This window comes from Myotis myotis, unplaced genomic scaffold (genome assembly GCF_014108235.1).
Source record: "Myotis myotis isolate mMyoMyo1 unplaced genomic scaffold, mMyoMyo1.p scaffold_m19_p_2, whole genome shotgun sequence".
Classification (NCBI taxonomy): Eukaryota; Metazoa; Chordata; class Mammalia; order Chiroptera; family Vespertilionidae; genus Myotis; species Myotis myotis.
In genome coordinates this window covers 206,073,142-206,087,045 of record NW_023416324.1, presented here as the reverse complement: position 1 = coordinate 206,087,045, position 13,904 = coordinate 206,073,142, and the positions used below count along the sequence as shown (strand labels likewise).

General features: G+C 45.8%; 1 protein-coding gene across 1 annotated transcript; it reads left to right on the top strand.

The window, feature by feature from the left end:
* The first annotated feature begins 430 nt into the window (after positions 1-430).
* ADAMTS1 (ADAM metallopeptidase with thrombospondin type 1 motif 1) lies at positions 431-8,915 on the top strand. The gene is made up of 9 exons (XM_036349565.1): positions 431-1,625; positions 3,213-3,559; positions 3,911-4,043; positions 4,406-4,570; positions 4,998-5,284; positions 5,501-5,687; positions 5,777-5,952; positions 6,837-7,012; positions 7,163-8,915. The coding sequence occupies exons 1-9, from the start codon at positions 953-955 to the stop codon at positions 7,860-7,862; spliced, it is 2,844 nt and encodes a 947-aa protein (XP_036205458.1). The 5' UTR covers positions 431-952; the 3' UTR covers positions 7,863-8,915.
* Positions 8,916-13,904: the final 4,989 nt, after the last annotated feature.

Genomic DNA, 13,904 nt, shown 5'->3' with positions numbered 1-13,904 from the left:
GAAATCTTGGAGAAGGGATTCAGCTTTCCACCCCGATCGTCCCTTCGGGGAACTGCAGCCCCACGAGCGGACTGCGCTCCCGCACCAGAAGGGCGGCGGGAAGGGCGGGTGGTCCGGGAAGCCGGCCGGGGCCAGGCGCGGTGGAAGTGAGTACCTCTCCCCGCTGCAGCCCCAGACGCCCGAAGGACTGGTCACAGCCCCCCCCCCCCCCCCCCCGCGTCTTCCGCCCCCAGATGGACGAGCCCTTGGCGCGGAGCCAGCGCGGAGGTCGCCCCCTCCCCTCCCCCGCCCGGCCCGCCGCGCTGAGCGCGGTCTAGCACAGACTTTAGGGGGCGGTGTCTTCGGGCGGAGAGGCGGCCAAGAGGGAGGAGGAAGGGGGGAGGGGGTAGCGAAGCCTCCTGCAAGCTATAAAAGAGCGGTCCCGAGTGCCCGGTTCTTGCACTCGCAGGAAAGCCGCTCCGAGCCCGGGGCTGTTTCAAAACCCGGTCGCGCGGTCCGGCCGAGAGGGCAGAGCCCGGCGCAGAGCGAGCGGCACCCCGGCCCAGGCGGAAGCCGAAGAGGGGCTCCCGGCGCCGATCTCCGAGTGGCCCGGTGCCTCCACCCCAGAGGCGTCCCTGGGCGCTTCGGGTCCTCGCAGCAGCCACCCCGCCAGCGCCGGCTGCGCGGCGCCTCCAACTCTGCGCTTCGGAGGAAAACTTCGCGTCCGCAGGCTGCACTGCAGCGCCTCCTCCCAAGTGACCCCGGAGCCCCGAGTGCGGCTGGTTCTCCGTGAACTTGCAAAGCGTCATAGTAACTGAACTTTAACCATCCGGAGCGTGGCCAGCGAGGCTCTGCACTCCCGACCCAAACAATAGCCTCCTCGCCGGGAGCGCGGCGGCGCGCGGTGGCTCCGGGGGCTCGGGTGCAGCTGGCGGTCCCCGCGGGGTCCCGAAGGCGCATCGCAGGCGGCGACATGGGGAAGGCGGAGCTGGCCAGGTGGTCTCGGGGTCCGCAGCCCGCGTCCGTGCTGCTGCTGCTCGCGGCGGCCGCGGCACTGCTGGTCCTACCGGGCGCGCACGGGCGCCCCGCCCAGGAGGACGAGGAGCTGGTGCTGCCCACAGTGGAGCGCGACCCGGGACACAGGGACACGCACCTCCGCCTGGACGCCTTCGGCCGGCAGCTGAGCCTGGAACTGCAACCGGACCGCGGCTTCCTGGCGCCCGGCTTCACGCTCCAGACCGTGGGACGCAGGCGGGGGTCCGACGCTCCCAGTCCCGACCCCGCCGGCGACCTGGCGCACTGCTTCTACTCCGGCACGGTGAACGGCGATCCCAGCTCCGCCGCGGCCCTGAGCCTGTGCGAGGGCGTGCGCGGCGCCTTCTATCTGCAGGGCGAGGAGTACTTCATCCAGCCCGCGCCCGCCGCCGCCACCGTGCGCCTCGCCCCGGCCGCCGCCGGGGAGGAGCCGCCGACGCGGCCCCAGTTCCATCTCCTGCGGCGGCGGCGGCGGGGCGGCGGCGGGGCCAAGTGCGGGGTTGTAGACGAGGAGACTCAGCTCGCGAGGGGCGCGGGGCCAGAGGGCGAGGACTCCGGGGCTCAGTTGCGGCCGAGGGACCCCGCGCCGCAGAGCTCGGCGCAGCCAACAGGTACCAGTCCCAGAAGAATGGCTCTCACTTGTGTCTCCATTCATCCCCCTCTCCCCACTCTCTCTGCGCGGCTCGACCTAAGAGTAGACTCCAGTTTGTAGGCAGGACGGAGACCTGGCGGGGAGCGCTGGGGCTTGAGGTCCTGCCAGAACACTTAGTTCCGCTGGCCGGAATAATGAATGATCGAGACAGGACAGACAACCCAATGATTTTCTGCTGACTAAGGCGAAGCCTTTAGACCAGGAAGGGAGAGTTGGTCATGCGACTCTTCCCACCTTAGGCGAGTGTGAGCGTGTGCAACTTCTTCCCGTGCAGTTCACGTCGCTGTACCGGCCGTGCATGGGCTCTTTGGTCGCGTTGCAACTTTGCACTAGTTTTGTAACCGCTGCCTGTGCGCGCTCCCTGTGCGCAGAGGAGGGCGGGGATGGAGGGCACGGGGCCGCTGGTGACCTCGAAATGGGCAGCCCTCGAGACTGCACGGCTGCGCTGCGACCTCTGTGCGGCCGCCCTCGGTCCCCTTCCCCATTCAAGAGGCTGACCCCGACGACTAGAGGCGGCCGGGGCTTTCTGCAGAACCTGCTTGGGAGGTCTTTGCCCTGCGGGCCCCGCCTCCCCGCGCCTCCCACCCGGCATCCCAGGTTGCGCTCCCTCTCGCGGCCATAATTCTGCTCTCTGTTGAACGTTAGTCACCGCTAATCCTGCTTCTCCTTCCCCTGCCTCTCTGTTGTGTGGAGTGCTTACCGTCCAGTTCTTTTCATCCTCTCACTTTGGTGCCTTTGCTCTTCTTTAACTTCCTCGCATGTCTTGTTTGAGAATTTCTCCACTCTCCCCAGCACATCTGCTCCGTGAAGCAGTTATGTGGTTACACAGCCCGGTTCCCTGGGGGCCGAGTTTCAGGAGTTGAAGGGCCCTGGACTAAATCCGAGGCAGGGACTTAATTCCCTGGGGCAGCTGGAGTGGGGCAATAGGCTGCTGGGCAGGGTGGGTGGTCTTTTTGCCTGGATTTGGCGGGAGCAGCGCACCCCAGGGACCCCTGGAATGAGATTGCGGAGCAGTGCAGGCTGAGATTCCTGGAGGCCGGCCCCTTGGCAGACGCCCCAGCCCTGCCCTGGGCCTTCCACGTGGAGCCCGATGATCTCATTCAGGATTTGAGCCCTGGCCTGTGAAAGAGTGACTCAGGGCCTCTGCCTGCTGCCCTTGCTCCAAGTTTTTTACTACAGCTGGGGAGGAAGGTGTACATACTGCCTTGTTCTGAGGGTAGGATTTGCAGGAGGACTAAAAAAATCCCGCTCACCAAAAAAAAAAAAAAAAAAAAAAAAAAAAAAAAAAAAATTAACAAATACATTTTTTAAAAACAAAGCCTGACCCCTCAGAGGAGCACATGGCCATTTTATTTAAAGTAAAGGAGAAAACTTTAAAAATAACATTTTCGGTGAGCGGCGATGCAAATATTTTTGTTATTGTTGCCCTGGGTGTATTTCTGTTTTATTTGCCGTGACTGGTTAGACTTTCCTTATATACTCTGGGGAGGTGATTATTCTCGGCTAGACTGCCCCTGAGCAAACTATCTTTCTTGTTCCTTTCCAGGAAGTGGGAGTGTGAGAAAGAAGCGATTTGTGTCCAGCCCCCGTTATGTGGAAACCATGCTGGTGGCTGACCAGTCCATGGCAGAGTTCCACGGCAGTGGCCTCAAGAACTACCTCCTCACCTTGTTCTCGGTGGCCGCCAGGTTGTACAAGCACCCCAGCATTCGCAATTCGGTGAGCCTGGTGGTCGTGAAGATCCTGGTCATCTATGAGGAACAAAAGGGACCAGAAGTGACTTCCAACGCGGCCCTCACCCTGCGAAACTTCTGCAACTGGCAGAAACAGCACAACCCGCCCAGTGACCGAGATGCCGAACACTATGACACGGCGATTCTTTTCACCAGGCAGGTGAGAGGAAGACAGGGCTAAGTATGACAGGGTCGCCTGGGGAGTCCACTTGGTGACAAATGTCGGTAAGGCATGTCACCAGTTTTCGGCACTTGCATTTTTTTAATTGGCTCGCATGGTCAGTCCATCTCCTAGTTTCTTCTACAATTTTAATAGCTCAAGTTGCACAGTCCTGTTTGAATAGCATTAGGAAGAAATATTGATGCAGGTCACACAGAATACCCCTAAAGGACAGCTCAGCAACAATGAATGTAGATGCTCCAAGACATATGTGAAGATACACCTTGCCCCGACAGATCCCAAAGTTCATGGGATGTCCCTATTAATCAGGAGGTACCTTTGTCCTTGTAGGACCTGTGTGGCACCCAGACATGTGACACCCTCGGGATGGCTGATGTTGGAACTGTCTGTGATCCCAGCAGAAGCTGCTCTGTCATCGAAGATGATGGCTTACAAGCTGCCTTCACCACAGCCCATGAATTGGGTGAGTCTGTTTTAGAGTAAGAGCTAAGCTCAGTTTGTGAATACAAACTGAAAAACAAGATATTAATTTGAGAGAGAGAGTCTGTAGGTTATATTGCTGTGTTAGGTGCCAGGACTATTTAGAAATTGCAGAAAATATGTTTTAATTGTTCTAAACATCATCATCTTTATTAGAATACCAATAAGATCATTGGAACTATGGACATTTGGAGATTGTACATTTTTGTTTACACTCTAAAATGTAGACATTGTGTAGACATTGTCTCCAAAATAGGTGTTCTTTTTCTCTAGAAATATCCCTATTTGGAATAAAATGCTGCACATTTACCTATGTTCTAATGTGAGTTTCGGATTGCTTCTAAGGCCACGTGTTTAACATGCCGCACGATGATGCGAAGCAATGTGCCAGCATCAATGTCAACCAGGATTCCCACTTGATGGCGTCCATGCTTTCCAACTTGGACCGCAGCCAGCCCTGGTCTCCCTGCAGCGCCTACATGATCACCTCATTTCTGGACAACGGTCATGGTAAGACGCTCCAACAACTCTTTCCACGTGGCGTCCAACCTCCTGTATGTAAAGTTCTAATTAAACAGGCTCATTTTTTCTTTTTTTGTTCTTGATATTTTCCTTCAAGATTACTTTCACTGCCAAGCGCATGCCTTTTTAGATCTTAATTCCCATAAAAGATACATGAATTTGAATTTTTAGCAGAACAGTCATTTCCTGTCATTGCAGAAATAGCCCAGTGAGGATAATGTCTTCATTTCAATTTATCTTCATTTCAATTTCTCTGGCACCTTCTCCAAAAGTTTGACAGCCTTTAACTAGCTTTGCTATATATTATCTCTTATGATACATATTTGATGGAATTGACCTACCCCCTACATGCTTTCATTTATCATTTATTAATAATGGTTAATAGTTGGGCTTTTTGTTTATTTTGTTTTTGCAGGGGAATGTTTGATGGACAAGCCCCAAAGCCCCATGCAGCTCCCCTCTGACCTTCCTGGGACCTTGTATGATGCCAACCGGCAGTGCCAATTTACGTTTGGGGAAGACTCCAAACACTGCCCCGATGCAGCCAGCACGTGCACCACCCTCTGGTGCACGGGCACCTCCGGGGGGCTGCTGGTGTGCCAAACCAAACACTTCCCTTGGGCGGACGGCACCAGCTGTGGCGAAGGGAAATGGTGTGTCAACAGCAAGTGTGTGAACAAGACTGACAAGAAGCATTTTGATGTGAGTTTCCTACTCATGCACATGCTCCTTTCAAATCCGGAATCGAATAGAGTGATGCCAAAATGTCTGATGGCACGTTAAACACCCCAACCCTGTTCTCGGGCCGGGAAGATAGATTCTTTTCGTAATTGATTCTTTATCTCGTATTTTTCTCTTTTATTCCCTAAGAAGGTCTCTATAGAGAATTCTAATCTGATGACTTGTGTCCCCATGTAGACACCTGTTCATGGAAGCTGGGGGCCATGGGGACCCTGGGGAGATTGCTCGAGAACCTGTGGTGGAGGCGTTCAGTACACAATGAGGGAATGTGACAACCCAGTCCCCAAGAACGGAGGGAAGTACTGTGAAGGCAAGCGTGTGCGCTACCGATCATGTAACATTGAGGACTGTCCAGACAACAACGGTGAGTGAAAAGGGGCGAAAAAGCCGTGCCCCCCAAGAGGCAGTGAAGGGATGGAGACCGATAAGGCCGTTCTATCCTTCTCTTTCCAGGCAAAACCTTTAGAGAGGAGCAGTGCGAGGCACACAACGAGTTCTCCAAAGCTTCCTTTGGGAGTGGGCCCGCAGTGGAGTGGACACCCAAATACGCTGGGGTCTCCCCGAAGGACAGGTGCAAGCTCATCTGTCAAGCCAAAGGCATTGGCTACTTCTTCGTTCTGCAGCCCAAGGTAGTAACTTTTCCACTTACTTTTTGCCTAAGACCCAACGCCTTGGCTCGCTACCTTTTCATGCAACCTATAGGCACTTCTTTAATCTGTATATTAATGTGTTCAATTTCAAATTAGACTTCATTTTCTTCGGCATACCTCAGCCAGATGTGTTTGGTATTGTTCAGAGTGATGAATGAAGCTGAATTTAGCACTGAGGATTCTTGCAATTTCTTATTATTCTTATAAACAAGAGCCCTTTCCTGGGCTAGATCAATGATGTATTAGCATGACAGCCAACCAGTAGTTTTGGAAAATAGCCCAGGCACGGTCCAAAGTACTCGTTACTGGTTGACTAGCAGGAGCATGTGCAAACAGACTTACTAAAATGGAAGTCTGAGCCTTGATACCTTTTGTGTTTAAGAACATATATGGAACTAGCAAAAGCATCATATTACTGTTGTACTTAGGGGATAAACTGGCTGAGGTAAAATGTGGTATTGGTTGAAATCTCATGTGTCATTATCACTGTAGGCCATAAAAATATTCCCCACTTGCAAATTCAATATTTAGTAAGTGATTTATTCAGCACCTACTTATTCAGGCATTATCCTGAGGATACAGCCGTGAAAAATTGACAAGAAAACCTGCTTTCATTGATCTTAGGTGGAAGTAAGATAGGTCAATAAACAAATAATAAAAAATGTGTGATTTTTTCAGATGTCTGTATGTACTATGGGGAAAAAAGGCAGAGAAGGGTAGTATATGGCATGTATAGAGTACCGTTTTATTGCAATGGTCAGGAAATCAGAGATGTGATGTTAATGAGGGAAACTTTTGTAGTTACAGCTCCATGTCGTCCCTGGTTAGTGTGTGACACCAGATACCTGTTCTTCCTTTCTCAGGTGGTAGATGGTACTCCATGCAGCCCCGACTCCACCTCTGTGTGCGTGCAAGGGCAGTGTGTAAAAGCTGGTTGTGATCGCATCATAGACTCCAAAAAGAAATTTGACAAATGTGGCATTTGTGGAGGAAATGGATCCACATGCAAGAAAATATCAGGATCGGCTACCAGTTCAAAGTAAGTTTGAAAATGCCGTACTCCCAAAGATCCTATCATTTAGATGTTCCTTTGTACAGGTCTGGTAAAAATTGTCTTCTAAATGATTAGCTAAACCATACAAAGAGCCAGTGAATGAGCGATCTTTCTATCTGCTCTTCTTGCCTGCAGTCCTGGCTATCATGACATCGTCACCATCCCGGCGGGAGCCACAAACATTGAAGTGAAACAACGGAACCAGAGGGGATCCAGAAACACCGGCAGCTTCCTCGCCATCAAAGCCGCCGATGGCACATACATCCTGAATGGCGACTTCACCCTGTCCACCTTGGAGCAGGACATCACGTACAAGGGCACGGCCTTGAGGTACAGCGGCTCCTCTGCGGCGCTGGAAAGAATCCGCAGCTTCAGCCCCCTCAAGGAGCCCTTGACCATCCAGGTCCTCACAGTGGGCAATGCCCTCCGGCCGAAAATTAAATACACCTATTTCGTGAAGAAGAAGAAGGAGCCTTTCAATGCCATCCCTACCTTCTCAGAGTGGGTCATCGAAGAGTGGGGCGAATGCTCCAAGTCCTGTGGGCAGGGGGTGCAGAGGAGACGGGTGGAGTGCCGAGACCTCAACGGGCAGCCTGCCTCAGAGTGTGCCAAGGAAGTGAAGCCAGCCAGCACCCGCCCCTGCGCGGACCTGCCCTGCCCCCACTGGCAGCTGGGGGACTGGTCCCCCTGTTCCAAGACCTGTGGGAAGGGCTACAAAAAGAGGACCTTGCAGTGTCTGGCCCACGATGGGGGGGTGCTGGCCCAAGAGAGCTGCGATCCTTTAAAGAAGCCTAAACATTACATAGACTTTTGCACCGTGGCAGAGTGCAGTTAAGCGGGCTGAGTGTGGAGGGGAAGATGAGGTGAGGAAGGGCTGAGGCACTGAAATCAAGAAGGCTGGAGGGATCCAGTAGACCTTGCTGGTGATGTTCCAATCCCTGTTCCCTGGTACTGATTCGATACATGGTGTCCTGGGGGTTGGGGAGGCAAAGCAAGAGAACAATGAGATTCTTAGCTTAAGGTGTGGCTTACTTTATGTCACTCGCAATGGAGGGAGACAGGAGTCCAAAGAGGAGCTTTGACCAGCACTGTTTATGATTGCGATGGTTTCAGAGAATGTTTATGTCATCTTTTCTCCCGAGAGCTAAGAACTGAAGGATGTCCACCATGGAGAAAAAAGTTGAGCATGTCCAGTGACTCCATCATTACCTTTTTGCGCCATTCTCCCGTCTTTGTACATTTATTATGACCAAGAAACAAGTCCTGTGTTTGTAAAAATGCACTGAGTCTCTAGGGGGAAAACAGCAGCGATGTATCGGGTGCTGGTAAATCCAGAGGAGGCACCCCCAGCTCGGTACCTCCCACCTTCCTTCCCTCCTTGTGTAAGCCTACCTTAGGAATGTGCATGTGAAAAACCAGTCTGAGTCTCAAGAAAGTCAGCGAGATCACGCAAACAAGGAAGCAATGCCAGAACAAGAAAGGGGTGAGCACAACAGGGTCCCCAGTGTTTGGGGACAGTGAGGTCCTTTGTCTCATGATGGGGAGGCTACTGAGGGGTAGCAGGTCCATCCCCAGCAGCTGGTCCAGCAGTCATATCCTGGTGAATGTCTGTTCAGCTCTTCTACTATGAAAGAGGATGACTTTTTCCATGTGTATATAGTAAAATATGTTACTATAAATTCTATGTACTTTATAAGTATTGGTTTGTGTGTTCCTTCTGAGAAGGACGATAGTATGTAATAAATGCCTATAATAACATATTTATTTTTATACATTTCTTTTTAATGATAAAACTCTTAAGTTATACCGTGATTGTAAAAGGGCATATAAAAAATAGAGTATTTATACAATATATGTTACTAGAAATAATAAAAGAACACTTTTCGAATATGTGTGTATTTTTTTTTAAGTGGGAATTTATTTCTAGGAAGGAAATCCGAGACTTAAATACTGAATTTGAAGAACGGATATTTTCTTAAATTCTTTGGAAATAAGATTTCATTCTAATGAAATGTATTTTATATATCCTGGATTGTGTGATTGTTGCAAAGAAAGGAAGCTATGGTATCTTTGGTGGTAGATAGGTTTGTTACTCATGTATAATATATACAAATGATTGGCAGACTTTTTCTGTAAAAGAGCCAGATCATAAATACTTTTGGCTTTGTGGCCCATACCATCTCTGTCCCAACTACTTCAATGTGCTGTTGTAGCATGAAGACAGCCATGGGCAACACATAAATGAATGGGTATGGCAGTGTTCTAATAAAATTTTATTTACAAAAACAGGCAGTGGGCCAAATTTGTTCTTTGGGTATAGTTTGCTGACCTCTGATGTATACCATAAATAAAGTGGGAAAAGATGGGATTCTGAAAGTATTTGGAATTCATATGTCTTCCTCAACTATATCACATGATGTTATATGAAAGTACTTAACTACTGAGTAGAAAACGGTGCCTTAAATTACATTAATAGACATGCATGGTAAGTGGAGCCCGCCAAATGTCCCACTTTCTCATCAGAAATACCTGAGGTGTAGTAGAAACACCCTGGAACACCAATGACACTCCGAGTAGACTTTTGTGAATGACTGTATTCTAACTACTAAATGGTACATCAATTGTTTTAAAAGTATAGACTTCTTCCAAAGTACCTACCTTTCTCCCAGGAAATAGTTGATGCACTAGAAGACTTGGATTATATGGTTAGCCACGTACACTTCCAACTTCACACTTCATCTTTCTCTTCACCATCCTTCAAATAGTCTCCTCAAATAGTTCTATGTAACTTGCTAACTTCAGTTTCAGAGGATAATTCGCCCTTCAGAATTAGGCAGTGATCTTCCTCTGAGCAACTGAACGTAAGATTCTTTGGAGCCAGGTGTATAAGTCAGATAGCAGGGCAGGGGAAGGGAGAGTCACATTAGTCTCTGGTTTCATATTTTACTACTTCCTGGGCCTCTAAGCCAAAAAGTAAAAGTCAAATCTTTTCACACTGGGAACTAGCTGTGGTCCCATAGAATTCCGCTAGCCATCGGATTTGGCCATGTGTTTAATCACCAGTGGCCTAAGGTGATGTCTACCACAATTACGTTTTTGCTTAACATTACTATGGTACTCAGTAAGCGATGTGCCCTCACCCTCAATCACTATACAAGCTATTTGATAAAATGAGATAAATGTACCTAAAATGATAACCCACAATATAAAGAAGTCATCTTCAGATCTGGCCCAACTCACTGATGAGTTAATGTGTCTTTGAAAAGGCTCACATTGATTTGACATAGTCAGCAAGGAGACTGAAGTTCAGGACACAAAGATAAAAACAGTCAAAAGGTTTTCCATTGTTCTCTGCATATTCAATGCCAAACAACTTTCTAAGTCACCACCTTATGTTTTTAGCCCTTTGCTGATGAGATTTTTCTTTTATCAATAAACCAAGCAGTTTAAAATTTTGACAGCAAAGAGAGTTTAGTTCAAAACACATCTGGTTTTGTGAGATTGATCAGGAACCTGCTTAAAAAGATGAACTATTTTGTGCTCGCTCATGGTACAGATATAAATGATGAGCTGGCATAATGTTGAATATTAATTAAAATACTCAATTTGGAAAGCACTCAATAGGCACTTTCTCTAGCATTCCAACTACAAGCAAAATTTTTGAATCAGAGCTTTCATGCAAAAATGGATAAAAATCGTTCCTAATTTTTGCTCCTTATTTAATCTGCCTTAAGAAGAGGTCTTTACATGACTTAGGAATAATAAACAACACCCACAATTTGCTAATCTCATTGGTTTTTTTAAATGAAAGAAAAGTAAAAATTATTAATGCAAAGGTGGGGGTGCTAGATCTATCAAGAAAATTGACCAAAGGTATCTCAGTATAAAGCATAGTCTGTCCTGCCATACACAGACTTTTTTGACATGAATGAGCTCAAATGATATCGGCAGAAATGCAAACAGTAAAACATGGAAGATGCTTTGGTTTATCAACAAAATCATAACTGAAGGATAGAAATTTCTTATATTTGGAATTATCAAAGGACATCATTTCATTTTTTAATTTGGTAATTAGGTAATATAAATGAATGATACTTCTTAGAAGCAAATACCCAAACATATCTCTTCATAGAGAGAGGATGTATGTAATATTTGATCCATAAAGAAAATAATGGAAAGCAAAAAATAAGGTGACCCAATTACAACCACATTATCCTGACAATACATTGTTAAACTTTCCTATTCAAAGACAAATACCTTCAGGATGTGCTTAAAAATAAAATCCAATAACATGACAAATGAAAGGGAACTATTTAAATCAAAATGACATTTCTTCAAAGAAGTGCAAAGATTTATCAGGCAAACAGAAAAAAAGTTGGAATAAAATGATATCAGCCAAAATTACACTGAAGATGGAAAAACACTAAGCAAAATAAAAAATGACATTTCTTGTGAATTAAAAATAGAATCTACAATAAAATATCTGTCCAAGATAGTAGAACATCTATGTATCGATTTAAAATTGTTAAAAATGCAAAGGATAATCAACAGGTAAGAACAATTCTATTTGTCTTTAATACCTCTCTCTAGGTAAGAGCAAACCAAATATGTAAAAAAAAAAAAAAAAAAAAAAAAGTGCAAAACTTTACAAAGACATAAAAGAAGACTAGATTAAAGCAAGAGGCATACAAATTTCTTTAAGTCACAAACCTTTTTATTTTGTCCTAAAATGAGTAGATATAATGATTCCAATCATTAGCCATTCATAAATTTTTGGAACTTGATAGCACGATTCTAAAATGCATCTGAGGAAATCAATTTGGTGAAGATAAGAGAAATGCAACTATGAACAAAGTGCAATGTAAGATATTTGTTTGACCTGATTTGAAAATGTACCATAAAATTGCAATTAGAAAGAAGTGGTACTTGTCGAATTATTGACAAGCAAATCTATGGGTGAAAAAGCTTTGAAATAAAGCTTTAGCAACCATAACCAAATTATAGATGATGTATATATGATATATAAATGATGAAGTTAGCAACATAAATCTGTGAGCTAAAAAAGATCATCCCAAACATAGCCTTAAATGAAAAAATAAAAATGTGTTTGGGGAAAAAATTAGAGCCTTCTTCAGACCATTCAGCAACTTAAATTCCAGTTACATAAAAAATTAAAACATTTAAATGGAAACCTTAAGAAGTATTAGTAAATATAAATAGTTATTACTGGATGAGGAAGGAGATCTGAGCATAGAAACAATAAAAGATTACATAACCAAGACAAACACACACAAATGGACTGATTTGATTGGCTTAAATCTTTATATTCTGTGTTTAAGAAGAATCCTTTAGAAAATATGAAAAAAAACACATTTAAGATATGATATATATTTTTGACCTTTTCTGCTCTTTTACATGTTTTTTGAGAATAAATGTATTTAAAGTACACATACTTAAAGACACTAAAACACTCTCTAAAACAGCTTGGTACAGAGTGCAAGAGTAAATCATGTGATAACTGAAAGAAAAATAAAGGGAGAGACAGAAAGGGAGAAAAATCGTATTTGTATTTGTAGCGATAAGATATAAAGCAATTAAGTAAATTTTTGTAATAAATGGCGAATATATCAATTTTTTAAAGAAGCTTGATTTAAATATTATCATAGGCTATTAAAATATTCACTGTTTCATATTATAGGCTTCTAGAACTTTTATTTTGCACCAAGAAGAAAATTAAGTAGAGAGAATGAAAATGGGACTGCCATGTTTTGCTTGCCTGTATCCAGAATTCAATCATTTTTTTCTTTAGTGCTCACCCGAGGATATTTTTATTGATTTTAGAGAGGAAGGGAGGAAAGAGAGAGAGAGGATCAGAACATGCAACCTAGATATATGCCTTGACAGGAACTGAATTTGCAACCTTTTGGTGTATAGGATGATGTCCAACTAACTCAACCACCTGGTCATGTCTAGAATTGAATTTTAATGGTTAAAAAAAACAACAACACAAAAAACCCTCTTATGGCTACATGAAGTATATACCAAAGAATGATAGCTAGGTAGGTAGGTAGGTAGGTAGGTAGGTAGATAGATAGATAGATAGACATTTTATATATATAAAAGTAAATCTGAGTGAAGATGAAGAGACAGAATTAATATGAAGGCACTTAGAGGGATTCTTAGTTCCCAAAGTTGAGGGAGGCAGGCCCATTGCTGAAGCAGGAATGCAGGGGTAGGCCCAGATAGAGGCCACATTTGACAACCTTGAAGTTGAAGATGAGGGAGCTCAGTGAAAGATGAAGTGAATGGGCCAGGATCAAAGATCTCTGATTTCTATCTAAAGCTCTTCACCAGATGGGTTAGATTAGTTGTGTTCAGAGTTTCTCTCCTTTTTTCTTCAATAAAGTGGGCAAAGAGCTTAGCGGGTCTCTGCAGTGTTTCATAAAAGCAGAGAAGTGCCCCAAATAAAGAATGCAGCAGTTGAGCAATGCCTGCAGGGAGGGACATGACAATGTCTTTCTGACTTTTCACTTATTTCAAGTTGGTTTCCTCAGTTCTGAATCTTCCAGAATCTTTCACCTTCAACATTTTCACCCAAGATGTTAAGGAGAATAGGAGTAACAGGCTTGGCTTGTCTCAGCGCAAACCAGAGGTATTGATAAAACAGGACATATTCAAAGGATACTTGAGGGGAAAGGGAAGAAGAGCAGGGCATACACCGCACCATTGTCATCTTGATAAACAAATTCTGAACAAATGGCAGTTGGCTGGATGCCTTCATTTCGAACAATGAAGACCCACAATCACAAAAGCTAGATCTCCACGTCTTTGGGCAGGGTCTTCTGCTCTTAAAGATCCATAGAGATATTATCTACTT